The sequence below is a fragment of the Dermacentor variabilis genome, chromosome 2 (genome assembly GCF_050947875.1).
Source record: "Dermacentor variabilis isolate Ectoservices chromosome 2, ASM5094787v1, whole genome shotgun sequence".
Classification (NCBI taxonomy): Eukaryota; Metazoa; Arthropoda; class Arachnida; order Ixodida; family Ixodidae; genus Dermacentor; species Dermacentor variabilis.
In genome coordinates, this window is record NC_134569.1 from 223053343 (window position 1) to 223069681 (window position 16339).

Below are 16339 nucleotides of genomic sequence, written 5' to 3' on the forward strand. Positions count from 1 at the left end.
CGATCACTTGGGGTTACAAGTGGAATCGTCATTGCCACATCCCCAGCCGGAAGCGAAGACGCATGCCGCCGTCGGCGGCCTCCAGATTCCCTCTCTGCGCACGCGCCAGGGCGCCATGACGCCACCATTCTGTCGTCAGATGCCGAAATCGCCGCCGCCACCGCCATCCCACCCATCCGTCGGCAAGCAAAACACCACGAGGAAGGCAGACATTTGGCGCGCCCTAGACCACAGCCCACTCTGCTACCATTGCGAAGAAGCCGGCCATGTGTACCGCGGATGCTCATACCGCTAATTGGGAATGCCAGGCTTCGCCGTCAACGCCCCGCGCCCACAGCTTGGGGAACACCCTCGTGGCATCGCCGACTACCTCAGCGCCACTCAGTAGAGCTCGCGACGACCACCCTGTTCGCCGTCACCAGGCCGCTACCTGTCACTGCAGCGTCACCATACACTGGCCCAGCCCGGGGCCGCTCTGCAAATCTATATACGGAAAACTAAAAGCAGCAAGCGATGCACCACGTAGAAATGCCGACGATTGTGTGCCGACGAGGACAACACCAAGATCTATTGCAACGACTCATCAACGACACGCGCCCATTCCGATAAAGCTCGGAACACAAGAATACGCCGAGGAAAGACGACCTGACGACTCCACGTATGCGCCACAGGTAACAGCGATGTAGCCATGATCCGACGCCAACACTTACCTGCAACGGAAGAAAAATAATTACCGACCGCGACGTGCTTCTCGACGGCCACGAAGTCACCGCGCTTGTAGACACTAGAGCCGCTACTACGTCATCAGTGCATTATTCGCCGACAAGTTGCAAAAAAATGAGGACTACATGGGACGGCCCTAAATTCGGACAGCTGGAAGGCACCGGATAACGCCGGCTAGAATCTGTACGGAAAGAATTACAGCCATGATCGAACCTACCATGCGACGTCATTTGTACTCCAACAGTGCTCGCGAGACGTGATTCTCGGCATGGACTTCCTGAACCAACACGGCGCAATCATCGACTTGAGGTCGAAGTCGATAACGCTGTCCACAAACCAATAGATATCGATAAATGGCCTTCCAGTCAGCATGTCTTCAGTGTACTTGAGCACCAGGTCAACATCCCGCCTCGCTCCAGCATTACCATTTCGGTCGCCGCCAACAATCTCGCAGACGTAGAAGGCGTCATTGAGGGCAACCAACGTCTACTGTTCGACCGTGGTACTTGCGTCGCAAGAGGGAGCGCACGACCGCATGCAGGGAAAGCGAAAATGGTTCTGACAAACTTTAGCCAGGAGTTTCATCACATCAAGAAGGGCTTGACGATCAGATACATTGAGAAAATTGTGGAAACTAGCAATGCGTTCATGCACTCGGACTCTACTGCATCTAACCCGACGACCATTGTTCCCGAACCAGACTTCGACAAAGATACAAGTCTCCACATGATTAAGCAGCAACAGCTCACAGGTCTTCAACAACGAAAAAAAGGATGCTTTTCGATGTAATCAAGGATCCGACAAACACCAGATGAAAAGCATCGCATAATAAGCGAAGTGTGCACTCGACCGCTCACTCCTCCAGAGCCCTTACCGAGTTTCGACGCGAGAACGTGGTGCTATAAGGCAACAAGTCAATGAAATGCTGTGGTCTTAGTGAACAACGATGGAAGTCTGCGCTTCTGCGTCGATTATCGCTGCTTCCACAAAATCGCCAAGAAGGACGTAGGCCCACTCCCACAGATAGACGACGTATTGGATCGGCTCTGCAATGAATACTTCTCCCCGATGGATCTCGAGACTGGCTACTGACAAATGAAAGTCGACAAGCGGGATCGCGGAAGACTGCCTTCATCACGCCAGACGGCCCTGATTAGTTCAAGGTCATGCCATTCGGACTGTGCTCGGTGCCTGCAACGTTCTAGCGCGTGATGGCACGATGTTAGCAGGGTTGAAGTAGCGGACCTATCTTGTTTACTTCGATGATATGGTCTTCTTTGCCGGAAATTTCGTTGATGACCTTAGGCGGCTTGAGACAGTACTAAAGGCCATCAAGTCATCAGAGCTCACCCTGAAGGCGGAAAAGTGCCTTCGGTTCCTTGGCCACGTCATCAGCAAATCTGCAGCCTGCTCAGACGGGCAGAAGACAACTGCCGTCACAAAGTTCCAGCAGCCCATCGAGAAAAAGGCAGTGTGTAGATTCTTTGGGATGTGTGCCTACTGCAGACACTTTGTCAAAGTCTTTTCACGCATCGCTGAGCCGCTGACACATATAACTAAATGCGATGTCGAGTTAAATTGGGAACTCAAACGACGCATGCAGTCGCCAGTGGTGCTTGCGGACTTCGGCGATAACGCCGATAGAGAATTCCACACTGACGCGAGTAGCCTGGACCTCGGCGCCGTGCTAGCCCAGAGGAAAGACGGGCTTGAGCGGGTAGTATCTTACGCTAGGTAATTGCGGTCAGAAGTGGAAGGCAATTATTATATGACCGAAAAGGAATGCCTCGTCATCATTTAGGCTACAACAAAATTCCGCCCTCACATATATGGCAGGCTGTTAGTGTTGGTTAGGGCATTTAAAGGACCTTTCAGGACGCCTCGAACGATTGAATCTCAGACTACAAGAATTTGACATTTCTGTCGTCTACAAGTTGGGACTGAAGCACTCTGATGCCGACTGCCTGTCACGCGCCCCCATTGACCCGCCGTCACAAGACGACGAGGATGGAGACGCCTTCCCTGGAATAATAAGCGTCAAAGACTTCGCTGAACAGCAACCAGCAGAATTGGAGCTGAAAAACCTCGTCGAGTATTTGGAAGGGAGCAACGACGGGGTCACTAGGGCATTTAAGCGAGGATTCTCTTCCTTTTTGCTTCAAAACAACCTACTCGTAAAGAACTTCTCACCAGTCCATGCCAAGTGCCTTGTTGTTTCCTAAACACTGCGTCCAGAGGTACTGCACGCCATACATTACGATCCGAGCGCTGGGCACATCGGATTCTCTCGGATGCTATCGAAGATACAGGAAATGTATTACTAGCCTCGCCTGACCGCCGACGTCGCGCGTTATGTAAGAACATGCCGAGACTGTCCGTGATGCAAGACACCACCGAAAAGGCCAGCGGATTACTCCAGCCGATCAAGGCCCTTTGCCGACCATTTCACCAGATCGGGATGGATTTGTTGGCACCCTTTCCATCGTCAACATGTGGAAATAAGTGGATCGTCCTGGCGACAGACTACATTAACAGCTTCGTAGAAACGAAAGCTCTGCCGAAAGTTAGCGCAGCTAAAGTGGCGAAATTCTTCGTTGAGGAGGAGAAGGAGGCGGAACTTTATTATTGCAGAAACCGTTGCGCGGTTTATTCCTGGGTGGTTCCCTCTGACAGGGCTCCACTGGCGATCGCGGCTCGCCGGGCCTGGTCGAGGGTGGCCAGTTGGTTTCCCAGGTCCAGTCGGAGAGTCTCGCCTCCCTAGACCACGTAGTGAGTGTGTGTGTTGTGACTCGTGGCGAAATTGCGTCGCCCGGACGGTCGGTACATTTGTGTGTTATGTGCGCGAGTGTCGCTGTGTAGTTGCTACACCAGGGACACATGTCCGGGACGTATAACGGTCTGGGGAGATTGAGTGTAGACAAGTGTGGGTATGTGTTTGCAGGCGGCGCCAGTCTCTTGCCTGGAATTTCTTGAGAGCTTTTTGTGGGGGAGCGTATTGCGTTCTTCCGAGACGTTGGTCGTGTAATATTTGTTGACCTGGCGCTAATAACTCGTGGGTCGCTCGTCGGTCTGTCGGGGGCTGAAGAACGGTGTGCTCTGGCGCTCGGCTAGTGAGACCTCGAGCAGCGCAGTCCGCCTCTTCGTTGCCCCGCAGGTCTTCGTGCCCGGGGCACCAGACGATACCGTGGGTCCATTCTAGCGAGCGACCCAGGATTCGAATGGCTTGTATTGGGAGTGTTCCATTCATGTATAAACGAAAGGCCACTTGTGAGTCCGTAAGGACGCGGGCGGACCTTCCCTTGCTCTCAGCGTCGCGAAGTGCGAGAGCGATCGCTGCTGCTTCTGCTGCTGCGCTGCATGTGGCGCGGATGGAGGCAGATTCTGATTCCCCTGATTCCCAGATTCCCAGATTCCCAGATTCCCCTGATTGACAACGGCGAGTGTGTATTTGGGCCCGCAACCTGGCGACGAGGGATACGGGATAGCGTCCTTGTAGTATGTATCTGGGTATCTGAAACAGCGTTTGTGCAACATGCGGGCATGCGCTGCTCTTCTCTCTTGATTGTGGGTGGGGTGCATGCTCTTAGGGATAGGGTCTACTACAATGTTTTCTCTAATGTGGTTAGGCAAGAGTTGTGTTTCTTCTTTGCAGTACTGAGCTGTCAGCGGGTACCCTCACCGTTGAAGAAGGTGTCTTCCCTGTTTGGTGTTGTTGAGGCGCTCCCTCTGCGCTTTGAGCGTGGCACTTGCTAGCTCCTCAAAGGTGTTGTATACGCCTAGCGCTAGTAATTTCTTTGTGCTTGGGCTTGACGGTAGCTGTAAGGCCGTGTTGTACGCCATTCTTATGAGAGTGTCCATGCGCTCTGTCTCACTTTTGCGCTTGACTTGATACGGGAGTGCGTACGTGACACGGTTGATGACGAGGGCTTTTACCAGTCTGAAGATATCGCCCTCTGTGAAACCATCTTTGCTGGGCGCTACTCTGGTGATGAGTGATGCGGTGCTTCTTATTACGGGATTTAATTTCTCTGGGGCTACCTTTATGCCATTGTTCTCCTGGACGTGCATACCTAGTAAGCATGCGGTCAGGACGCGCTTCATAGGTTGCCCGGCAATCTCGACATGTATTGGCGGGGCTCGATGTTCCTTAGTTTGCTTGGGCCGGTCTTGAAGGTACTCCGACTTCTGTGGGGCACACCTCATTCCTGCTGTGGTTAGGTATGACTCGATGTGTCCGATAGCTGTGAGTAATGTGTTTTATCTGTCGCCGTATGAACCCTTGGTTGCCCATAGGTTGATATCGTCGGCATAGAAGGCACATCCGAGTTTTGTGTTGTTTTCCAGTTGTAAAGCAAGTTTTCTAAGTCGGATGTTGAATAGAAAAGGAGACATTATTGATGCTTGCGGAGTACCCTTCTGCAGTAGATCATATAGGTCTGACATTAGGCCTGCTATGCCGATGCGGGCTTTGCGGTGGCTGAGAAAAGCCACGGTATAATGGTGTACTCGCTCACCGCATCCTATGGCGGCGAGGCCATCTAGGATGGTTTCGTGTGCTATATTATCAAATGCTTTTTCCACGTCGAGGACTAGGAGTATGTTGTTGCTGCCCGGTTGTGGGTTGAGGACCCCTTCCTTGAGCAGGAGGAAGACATCCCGTGCTGACATGCCTTTCCGAAATCTGTACATGCAACTGGCGTGTAGTCCATGTTCTTCCATGTGTTGTTCTATTCCAGTGATTACAATTCGTTCAAGAAGCTTGTCCAGGGAAGACGTGAGCGAGATCGTTCGTAATTGATTGAGCCTGCGCGGGTTTCCCGGTTTGGGTATAAGGACTATGTGAGCTGCAGTCCATTCCTCGGGTAATGTTCCGCCTGGTGTCCATATTTCTTCGTTCAGCTGCTTTGTAAAGGCTCGCAGGGTTTCATCACTTAGGTTTCTCAAGATGGCGTTGGTGATACCGTCGGGACCCGGTGCCGTGTTTTTCTTGAAGCTCTGTGCTGCCGCGTATACCTCCGCATACGTGACGGGTGCATGAAGTATCTCGTTCGGAGGTCCCGGATATTGAGGGCATGGTTTCGGATGCACGGTCCGGATTCCCGTGTATGTTTGCTGTAGTTCTTGTAAGAGTTCATCCTGGGTTCCCGGATATTCGCCAACGAGATTTTGTAGGGTTGTGTTTGTTTCTCTTTTCCTATTTGAAGGATCGCTCATGCTGCGGAGTGTGTTTCACGTCTTTTTGGTGCTTAGCGTGCCTTTAAGCGAATCGCAGAACGGGCGCCAATATTCTCTGTGAACCTTCAGGGCGTAATTGCTGGCCTGTTTAGTGACATTTGATATCCTAAGTCTAAGTTTGCGATTTACCTTCTGTTTGCGCTATCTTTTCGTGAGGCCTTTGCATGCTTCCCATAAGTGTATTAGATGGTTGTCGATTGTGGGGGGGGGGGGGCGGCGTGTCGGTATCGGTTTGGTACACTGTAGTCTTGGCGTCATATAGATCTTTGATGCCTTGGGCCCACTCCTTGATCGTGGTTAAGCGGCCTTGATGTTCCGGGAAGGGCGGACTTGTATGAAAATCGAGCTTTTGCCTCTCCTTAAACTTAGGCCAATTTGTAATTTTGGCGTTCCCTAGGGGCAGGCGTAGTTTGACCAAGGCGCTGGTGATTTCGATAATGTAGTGATCACTACCCAGCAAGTCTAGGAACGTCCAGCTTGTTCCCACGGTATCGTTGGTGATGGTGAGATCAGGGGTCGTGTCTCTGCTGGTGCTGTTTCCTATTCGAGTAGGCGTACCTGGTACAGTAATTAGTGTGTATTCGTGGCGGTCTATGGCGTCTAGGAGCTTGGTGCTCTTGGTGTTTGCTTTCGAGTAGCCCCACGTGCTGTTCTTTGCATTGAAATCTCCGGTTATAATTAGGCGATCCCGGTTTTCCAGCATTCCCTGTAGGTGCCGGAGCAATGACGCGAAGTCCGCCTTTCTGTCGCGGGGGCGGCGGAGGGGACTGTATACGTTGCCTACGACTTGTTTAGGTCTCCTCTGCTTGACAGGCCATATCGTGGTGATGAGATGTGGGATTTCCTCACCGGGGAGCACTGTAAGGGTTGTTGCCAAATCTTTGCGGACGAGCGTGGCCACCCTACGGTAGCTGGTGTCGTACTGTATTTTATACCCTATAACTGGCTTCGGTTGCTCTCCCGCCTCTTGCAGGCAGATGATATCCGGGGTTACCAGCGCCGCCTGCACGTATAGCGAGAGGGATGCGTACTTGCTTTTAATGTACCTACAGTTCCAAGACTAGATCGTGATGCTTTCGGTTTCCATTTGAGGTTTACGGGCCATGATGGGGCTTAGACGTTATTGTGCTGCCTGTGTCGGAAGTTCGCATGCTACCGTCGTCTGTCTGAGAGCGTATTTTACTACTTTTTTGTTAACGCTTGGGTTCCTTGGTTAGGGATTCGTTAACGTATTTCTTTAATTCTTGGAATTCCTCAAGAAACTGTTGAAATTATTGCTGTATTTGTTGTAATATGTGTTGTTGTGACTGTTGCAGTGCTTGTTGCAATCGGTCCTGGGTTACCAGGCTGCTCTCAGACGGTGAGTGCGCCTGAGGCTGCTCTGGCTGTGTTGTTTGGGGGGAGGGGGCAGTTGTGTTTGTAGTGGCTGATGTCCGGTGAGAGTGCTTAGCTGTGGTAATTGAGATTGTGGCGATCGCTCACAGGTCGCAGCGTGTGCCGATTTAAGCATGGCCACTCTTTTCATTAAAGTTTCGATTTTGTGCTCGTAGTCGGTTAGACGCTGTTTTTACCGTCTATTTTCCTCAATGACTCTCTGGTATTCTGGATTTTGTGTGATCGGTGTGGATGTGTGTCGTGGCTTGGGAGAGACGACTTCCGCCCAGCTTACCGCGTGTGAAGGCTTCTGCTTCCTTGCCGGAGTCAACGGGCTCCTTTTGAGTGTCGGTGGTGCCCGATGCTCGCGGCTCGCTGACCGGGAGCGGGACTGGGAGCGGGAGCGTTGCTCGGTATTGACCGGCCGGCCTCGAGTGTCCGCCCTGTAGGTCTCTTCTTCGTCTTCCGAGGCAAACCATCGTGGGGCTTTCGACTTCATCGGAGCTGACGATGGTGTGGGTCGGGGTCGAACCGGTTTGTGTCGCTGCTTGCACGAGTGGTCACCGGCTGGTTGGGCCTCCACGCACGAGGCGCAGTTTATATCGCATTTGTGTCCATCGGTTGGATTAAGCAGTCCGCACAATCTACAGATGGGTCTGGGTTTGGGCACACGTCGGTACGGTGGCCCATTTCCCTGCAAATCTTGCAGACTTGGAGCGTTAGTCTAAATGGATAGCAACGGGGTTCACCTCCGTAGTAGTACACAAATCGTGGTAGATGGGGACCAATAAAGGTCAGCGCTGCACTTCTAGTGGCACCGATCATCGTGGCTGTAAGGATTTCCACGCCTTGTGTTCTCACTCTGAGGTGGGCCATGAGCGTTTCGGTAGTTGTGTGCAACGGTATTCCATGTACCACTCCTCTGAGGGTGCCTTCTCCTTGGGCGGTGCATGCGCGCACTGCGTGACTTCTGCCGCTAAGTGTAAAGGTGTGGATGTGTCTTGCTTTTCCGGCGACATCTTCGTACTGGGTCGATAGGATGGCTATGTGGGATCCCGGGTTGATTCTCAGTATGAATTTGTCATCCGTGAACTCGTTGTGGCACGCGTCAATTATCGCTCGTGCAAGTGTATGAGTGAGCACGTTTCTTAATGGTAGACCTTGATTTCGACGAATGATTACTTTGTAGTCATTTTTCGGAAGCGGTGGAGGTCTAGCGACTCTCCGCGTTGTTGATGTCTTAGTGGTAGTTGCGGGGTCTTGGGGCTTTACATCACCGTGTCGCCTGTCCAAGGCTTCTTGCTTGCGTTGCTTTTGTGTTCGTACTGATTGCCAATCGAGATCTTCTCTCACGGTGTTATGGTACAGAGTTTCTTGGCTCGCCGCTTCGGTAGTCTGGTCCATGCGCTCTTCTTTGTGTCCTCCGGAAGTTGTGTGGAGGGGGTCAACGATCGTAGTCGCTTCGTTCACCATGGTTAGGCCAAGTGCCGTCGCGGGAATCCCCGTGGGCGAAGCGAGCGGTTGCCGCCGCCGGTTAGGGTTAGCAGCTCACCCGTGGTGACGAAACTTTCAAGAATCCTCCTGGGGCCCTCGGTGGTCGGATTTCCACGGGGGTGGCATCGATGCGGTCTTTATAACGTTAGGAAGCTGGTGTAAGCGTTTCGGGGCGTTTTCTGCCGAAAACACCATCAAAACTCATGAAAGTACGTAGCCCGACGCGAGCCGGTGTTGACACCGTGGTTTTCTCTTCGTTGAGAACATCCTCTTATATTATGGTGCCCCAGAAGTCCTCATCACCGACAGAGGAACGACCTTTACAGCTGAGCTCACCAAAGGCACTTTGCAATACAGCCAGACGAGCAACAGGAGGATAACTGCCCACCACCCACAGACGAATAGTCTTGCGGAGCGCTTGAACAAGACCTTCGCCCATGCTATCAATGTACATCGACGTTGAGCTCAAGACATGGGATGCCGTCCTGCGGTGCGTAACCTTCTGGTATAACGCGGCAGTGAAAGACGCCGTTCGAGCTCGTTTACGGTAGGAACCCAACGACGACTCTCGATGCCATGCTGTCGCACGTCACCGACGAAGAGAACCTCCACGTCGCCGCCTATCTTCAGCACGCCGAAGAAACCGGACAGCTCGACCCCCTGCGCATCATGAATCAGCAGAGGACGAACCGCCAACACTAGAACCCTCGACGACGCTACGCTGAGTATCAGGCAGACGACGGTGTTTGGGTCTGGACTTCGATGAGCCTATGAGGACTCAGCAAGAAACTGTTAAGATGCTATTTCAGACCCTACAAGATCATCCAACGTATTGACGCACTGAACTATGAGCATCTATCAGGTCATGCCAGACGGCATAACGCCATTACAGAGGCGCCGCCCAGGACCTGAAGTCATCCACGTGGTGCGTCTTAAGCCTTGCTGCGCCCGCTGAAGAAATTAGGGACTTTCTTTCTTTCTTGGTGTTATGTCTTCTTTATGATACGTGGATTTCTTTCCGCTTTCATATTTGCTTGCAGCATCAGGACGATGATTTTTAAAAGGGTGGCTTTGACACGTGTGCTTCTTTAGTTTTCTCCGGTGACCGCGCTTCACCGGCTAACAAATGTTAAACGTTATCGCTCAGCGCAAGACGCGCGTGTATGTATCGGAAGTTTCTCCAATATTATCGATCGTTCTATCCGTTGTCTGTTGTCGCTGCACCTTTTTTAATCTGATTGTATGCGCGACGCTATTTCTGTAGTACTTTCTTGAAGACACGTGGACACCAGCGACTACACTGGAACATTCGATGACTCATGTATAAAAGCCGATGCGCTTCACCCGCGCATCAGATTTTCCACGATCGCCGACTGTGGTCGCCTCTATCATTGTTCTTTGAGTGTAACCTACTTTTGAGGGCACAGGTTCGCCCAATAAAGCGCTAGTTTCGCCATTCACGGTTTTGCTGCTTTCTTCACCGTTACTACTACGTGACAATATTCTTGTTTGAGGCACTCACGGTAGCTTACGGAGGTGTGCGCATCTTACGCTGCATTTTTGGCGAAGTGCCCTATAAACAGGCTATAATAGGTATGCGAATACAAAGCTATATCTCATCGACGAATGCGTCTCGCATTCACGGAAGCCAGCTTCAGCGGCGTGCTATATGAGCGCTAGTTTTGCAAAGTGACTGTCGAAATTGTTTTCTTACCATTGATATTGCGAGCACTTACTGTAAGGTAAACATAACGCCTGCCATCGTACGTGTTTTTTAACTTTCACGATCCGTGTTGTCAACGAAAACTGGATATCACTCTACAAATTTCGTGCCTAAAGATATGTTTATTTTGATCGCGTGCTGAGTCTAACGTTATCGCTGATTTGAGCTTTCTTTAGATGAGCTGTGAGTAACCTATCAACAGCTGCCTTTTGCATTAAGACAGTTACAAAATAAGAACAAAATTGTCACTACAGTGCATGACTTTGATGTATGCAATTGATGTTCTTTTGCACGCACCAACACAGGTGCAACAAAAATCCTCCCCGGAAATGGGGAGAATGATCAGGTGAGAAAGACGGAGGACCTTTGTTTGGCGGGACGTCAGATTCCAGCAAATGTGAGGCGCTACTTTGAAATGGGAGCTGGCCGAGGTCAGACTGTTCGTGAAAACGAGCGGGCATTCGAAAGGTGAGTTTACCGGGCACCAACCAGATGTGTTTTCGTTTGAAAATGACACGTTGCAAAGTAATGTATATGGAGTGAGCAATCTCTACAACAGGGGTGCTATAACGTAAAGCTATTCCACTTTTCTATTCCAATTCTGCAATCAACCCGGCACGATTGGTCCAAAAATTTTTGGTCCACTTCCCCTTAGCCTGTCCGGGACGCGACATCATGAAAACGGAGCTAGCACCCCATCTGATATGACGTGTGCACACTGATTATGCATGAATAGGCCGAACAAAAGACAATTATTGCTGATTCGACACCTTTTCGCCATTACCCCTCAGTTATGGGAAAAAATTCTTGGGCTGCGCCCACTTTTGCCTGTCCCGCGAGGCCACAAGACCGCGAAACCTCACCGCTTCAAAATGACGTGTAGGCGTTAAAGATGTCGAATATGCCGAACAAAACTGAATTTTCCTCCGAATAGCCGAGGGCTGCTCCGTTCGGAAAGGAACAGAAGATGGCTGCCCGCAGATAGCTCAGGCACTGTCTACTCGCACCTGTTGGACAGCATGGATTCATTTGCGTATAGTAAAGGTTTTTGCGTGGAAGCATAACGTTATCGAGCCTTTTCCGCTCGTATACGACATTGCTCTGCCAACTTTACTTCACTGAGGCTCCGTTTTAGCGACAATCTTAACCTTTCGTTGCACGCCACCGGGATTTTCGACCAACCACCACAGTCAAGATAGGGGAAGCGGCCCATTCACAGACGCATTTACCAACCTCCTATTCCGGTTATCGATTTTCATTGCGCTGGCTCGGCCCCATCGAGTCCCTCTCCACTTGAGCGTGCTCCTCGCGTCTTGTCAGCCAATTAGATAAGAAAAAGGGCTCAATGTAGGCAATGTTATTCGTTTTGAAAGCAAACAAAAGTGACCTCTTATAAACGAGGAGAGCGCTTCATTGGGCTTTTCAGACAACGCTGCGGGTCACCGCCTGATGCTTGCGTCGGCGATGACGTAAATTTGATGTCAGGAGATTTGAACAAAAACAGCTCGGAACTGTTTTACGTTAAATGATCCCAGGTTCATTATCCAAGACCCTTATTGCAATTTTATAGCTTCTACCTTTTCGCGCTAACCTCCTCACTGTTGGTGCGGCAGGCATTCCGAAGCTCTCCATTGGATTGTTTCTTTTCTATTTTGCTCGCTGGTCATTGGGAACTCAAACTTCACAACGGACAAAACTGTTTTGCAGGCTGTTAGACGAATGTTTCTATATTTATTGCGCAAGCTCCGGGACAATGTTGCTACCGACAGGGTGTGCGGGTACAGAGAAAGCAACGACGCACCAAGAAATAGCCAACAGTATCCATCGCGAACATATTTGCAAGAAGTTTACAACAGTGTCATACCTGTGCAAGTAAACTACAGCAACAATGCTTCAACGAGAACCTGGCTGGATTCATCATCCTGCAGCAGGAGCAATAGTTAGGTGAGGATTACCGTAACGTATTTCGCTGTAGCGAGATCACATTGACCGTAAATTTGTAGCGATATAATGTGCGCGCTTAGAGCTGCCATTAAGATTGTAAAATCCGGGTCCATTTGAAAGACCAGCATCTAAATTTCATAAAAGGCGGCACGCGAGTTACTTTTCTTGGATTACGGGGTCTGCCCGTTGAATGGTTGTATCTGCCGAAATAGTTCAGGCATATTTCAGCACGACGACCATGTAATTAGCCTAATGATACCAGTTTATACTCTGAAACTTTCAATGCACATCAGCGCTCACGCATTCGGCATTACAGACGTTTCCGTGTGCAAGAAGAAGGATATCAGGGTGCAGCCAGAAAAAGAGGGGGGCGGCATGCCCGTCACATGCCAACTGCCACTCCCCCCTCCAGGAAAAGTTCTCCAAGACGGGGTAGCTATTTCACCCGGGGAGAACCGTGGTCAATGGTTAAGTGCATGGTTCTACGAGGATCGCGGAAAAATTGGTAAATTAAAATTCTAGACACTTACCGACTACCAACTCTTTACAACTGTGACAGTGACTGGGGTAACTTGAATGCTACGTTGGGGAAGTTTAGCGCTATGCTGACTATCATGAGCCCTTTAGGCTTTCTAGAGTAGTGGAGAACGTCTTGTAAGAGCAGGAACTCTCTATGAATGGTCGGGAATATGGCGTCACCTACAGTGCGCTAGCGCTTCACATGTGATCTCGTCGACCCAACAGCGTACGCGCAAGTTGTCCGAAACTTCCTCACGGTTCAAGTTAGCTTATGAAGACCATGCCCTTCCTCAGTGTTGAAATTTATGGCGGCTCCAATAAATAAAGTAATATGTTTGTTCCCTGGAATAAAAAAGATAAAGAGGAAGTTTTATTTAGGTCAGTCGTGAGGCCAATGTCGCTCCATTTACGCATTGCACACGGTAAAGAATGCAGAATGTTTTAACGCGACAGCGTTAATGGCCTCGTGTCGCAGAAAATCCAGCTTCGGCGCCGGCGTCCGCGGCCGAGAAAATCTTCCCGAAGCACGCATCTCCAACCACGCCAGCTCTCCGCGTAGCGCATAGGCGTTGCTGAACTAACTGAATTTCTTAAAGTAAAATGCGTCAAAAAGTTCGTAAAGTACGATTTACACACAACCTACAGACATGATAGCGTCGGATTGTGGTTTGAATATATACGAGAAAACATAATTTTCTTACGCAGAAACACTAACACAGTCCGCTTTTCCAGCTGCCGTTTGAGGTCTGTCTTATTAGGAGCGGCGGTTACTTGCGGTTACTGAAGCTGCAGTTTTCGGGAAGCGTGAGAAGCAGTCAGGGATCTTTGAGTGCTATAGAGTTCCACTCTTAAAGCGAGCTTAGCATCCTCCAAGTTTTGCTACGTTCGAACAAGATTTTTGCGCGTCCTCCAGGCGAAAAGCTGCGACATACAGCTTGAAAATGCCTGAAGGCCATCACACGGCAGCAGTACATCTGCCATCAGCATGCAACATAAAAATAAGTTTTAGCATAAACAAATACAGAAAGGAAGGATAAACGACATACAATATGCACCGTGAAAAGACACCCACTCTTTAACTCATATAATTACAACATAATTGTAAAAGAAGGATAAACGATATTATGCCATCAAAAGACCTAAGATGAATTACGAGTTCGAAACTCAAGCCCTGTACTTTGCTTCGGTCAACCTCGGCTGCACATGCCACCGGTGGCGAGCGCTGTTCTTTCTTTAGCGAACGCTGCCCACAGTGTATATGCAGACAAATGTAAACACTGTTGTCAATGTGCCTAAGATGCACATTTTCATGTTCAATGTGTCTACAAAAGAAAAAAAACGTACTGGATATGACATGCAGCAACCTATGCGGCAGAAAAAGATTCTTGCCATTTTCGTATCGCGTGTTAACGTTCACAAAAAATCATCTCAATGTACATCTAAAGTGAAATTTTCCCGAGGACATGGCGTTTTTATCAATACCAAACTACCGCAGCGCGCGCGTACTCCATATTTTTCAGCAAATTGAATTTTTGGCAATCACTTGAATGAGACCATTATTCACGCCAGCCTCAGCAATCTGGAAGATAGCATGCGGCACGATGAGGGTGCAGATTGCAGGACGGAATTAGCACGAATGATTGATTAGCGATTTGGGAGCGGTCCGAAGCATACAACACAATATATCTATATAAAAAAAGCATTCTAATGTTACTCTCGAGAATTGTTTTTAGAGCGCTTAATTTAGCAGTGATACCATAAATTTACTATTGAAAACATAGTAGATCATTGTTATTGCAGCATTGCTCATCTTTGCGGCTACTTCCTGTCTCGTCCATACACAGGTTTAGGCACCTCCTTCCGAATTAATCAATGGCTTCAAGTCTTAAGCTACACTTTATTATCATCTTTCGCGCTGACACGGAAAAGACGGCAAGGTGCCTCAAGCTTTAAATTCTGAATAAAATGTGATAATGATAAAATTGTAATTCGAATTCTTTCAATTATGCAGAGTCAATGTTATTCTCAACGAGTTCTTGCTCGCATTGTTGCTCTACGCGTACTTAAACGCACACATTCTTTTCGTCTCGTGTACTGTCATATTTCTCCCTATTCTACTTATTAATATCTAACATTCTTTTTGTATCTGTTATCTTCATTATATAACCGCCAAGAAGGACCTTAACGATCAAATACTATGTGCGATGTTGGCACTGCCTGATATGTCACGGGTCACAGTTTCGATTGCAAGCTGCGAAATATAAAACACCAAAGTTTAGGATGTCATGAAAGCACGGCAAAGTACTATCGCTACCATCCTCGAAGGACCTCTCATGGTACACTACAATAGAAAAAAAGTCACAGTTCCACCCGAACGGCGAAGCATCGATTGCAATAGCAATTTAGTAGACAGCTATAGAAAGTAAGGATATAGTTGAATGTTGAATGCTTTATTCTTAACAGACCTAATACAGAGCCTGCTATAGGGGCATAGGCTACAAGCTTAACATGTCTGACAAAGGCCTCTGACCCTTTACAGTTTGGCAAGCGGTTTTAGGCAAAGATGACAGTCACGCTTTCATGACAAACACAAAACATGGAAAAACACACAGAGTATCACCATTTTACTCTTGTATAAGAACAGTATCAATGTCTATGCGTGTCTATATTACTTACATACTGTACGAACCCACAGCCATCGTGAAATGCGAAGGTTGTGGGTTTGGTTCCCACCTGCGGGAAGTTGTTTTTTCATCCACTTTCATTTGCAATAGCTTATCGTTTCTTTATTTCATTTATTAAGCACAAGTAATATCCCCTATGTTGTCCTTGGTATCAGTGTTTGTTGGCTTCTTATGATATGACCAATAAAAATCGGGCCCCTCGGTTAAGCCCCTTTCTTCTCGTTTATACATAACGAGGGTCTCGTATCCGGCAACATTAATGCCTTCAGGTAGCATGTGTGGGTTTATGGATCAGTTGCCTTCACGCAACGAGATCACGTTCTCGTGACGCCTGCGGCATAAAGGACATTCAACGTCCGCCGCCAAGGTCTGTGATTGGTGGCGCTGGCGAACACTCCCAGGGTTCTACGAGGACACATAAATACCCAAGAAAGTGGATGGGGAAGCGGCGCCGCGGTAGCTCCATTGGTAGAGCATCGCACGCGAAATGCGTAGGTTGTGTGTTCGGTTCCCACCTGCGGCAAGTTGTTTTTTCATTTACTTTCATTTCCAATAACTTATCTTTTCTTTATTTTATTTATTAAGCACAAGTAATTTCCCCTATGTTGTCCTTGGCGTCAGTGTTTGTTGGCTTCTTATGATA

The 16339-nt window shown here is 49.1% G+C and overlaps 1 protein-coding gene across 1 annotated transcript in view; it reads left to right on the forward strand.

The window, feature by feature from the left end:
- The first annotated feature begins 1275 nt into the window (after positions 1 to 1275).
- Positions 1276 to 16339, forward strand: part of LOC142570702 (2-Hydroxyacid oxidase 1-like) — a 147675-nt gene continuing 132611 nt past the window's right edge. The window contains exons 1-2 of the mRNA XM_075679050.1: positions 1276 to 1474; positions 10855 to 11017. Of these exons, the coding sequence (XP_075535165.1) occupies positions 1276 to 1474; positions 10855 to 11017 (362 nt within the window). The remainder of the gene's footprint in view (positions 1475 to 10854; positions 11018 to 16339) is intronic.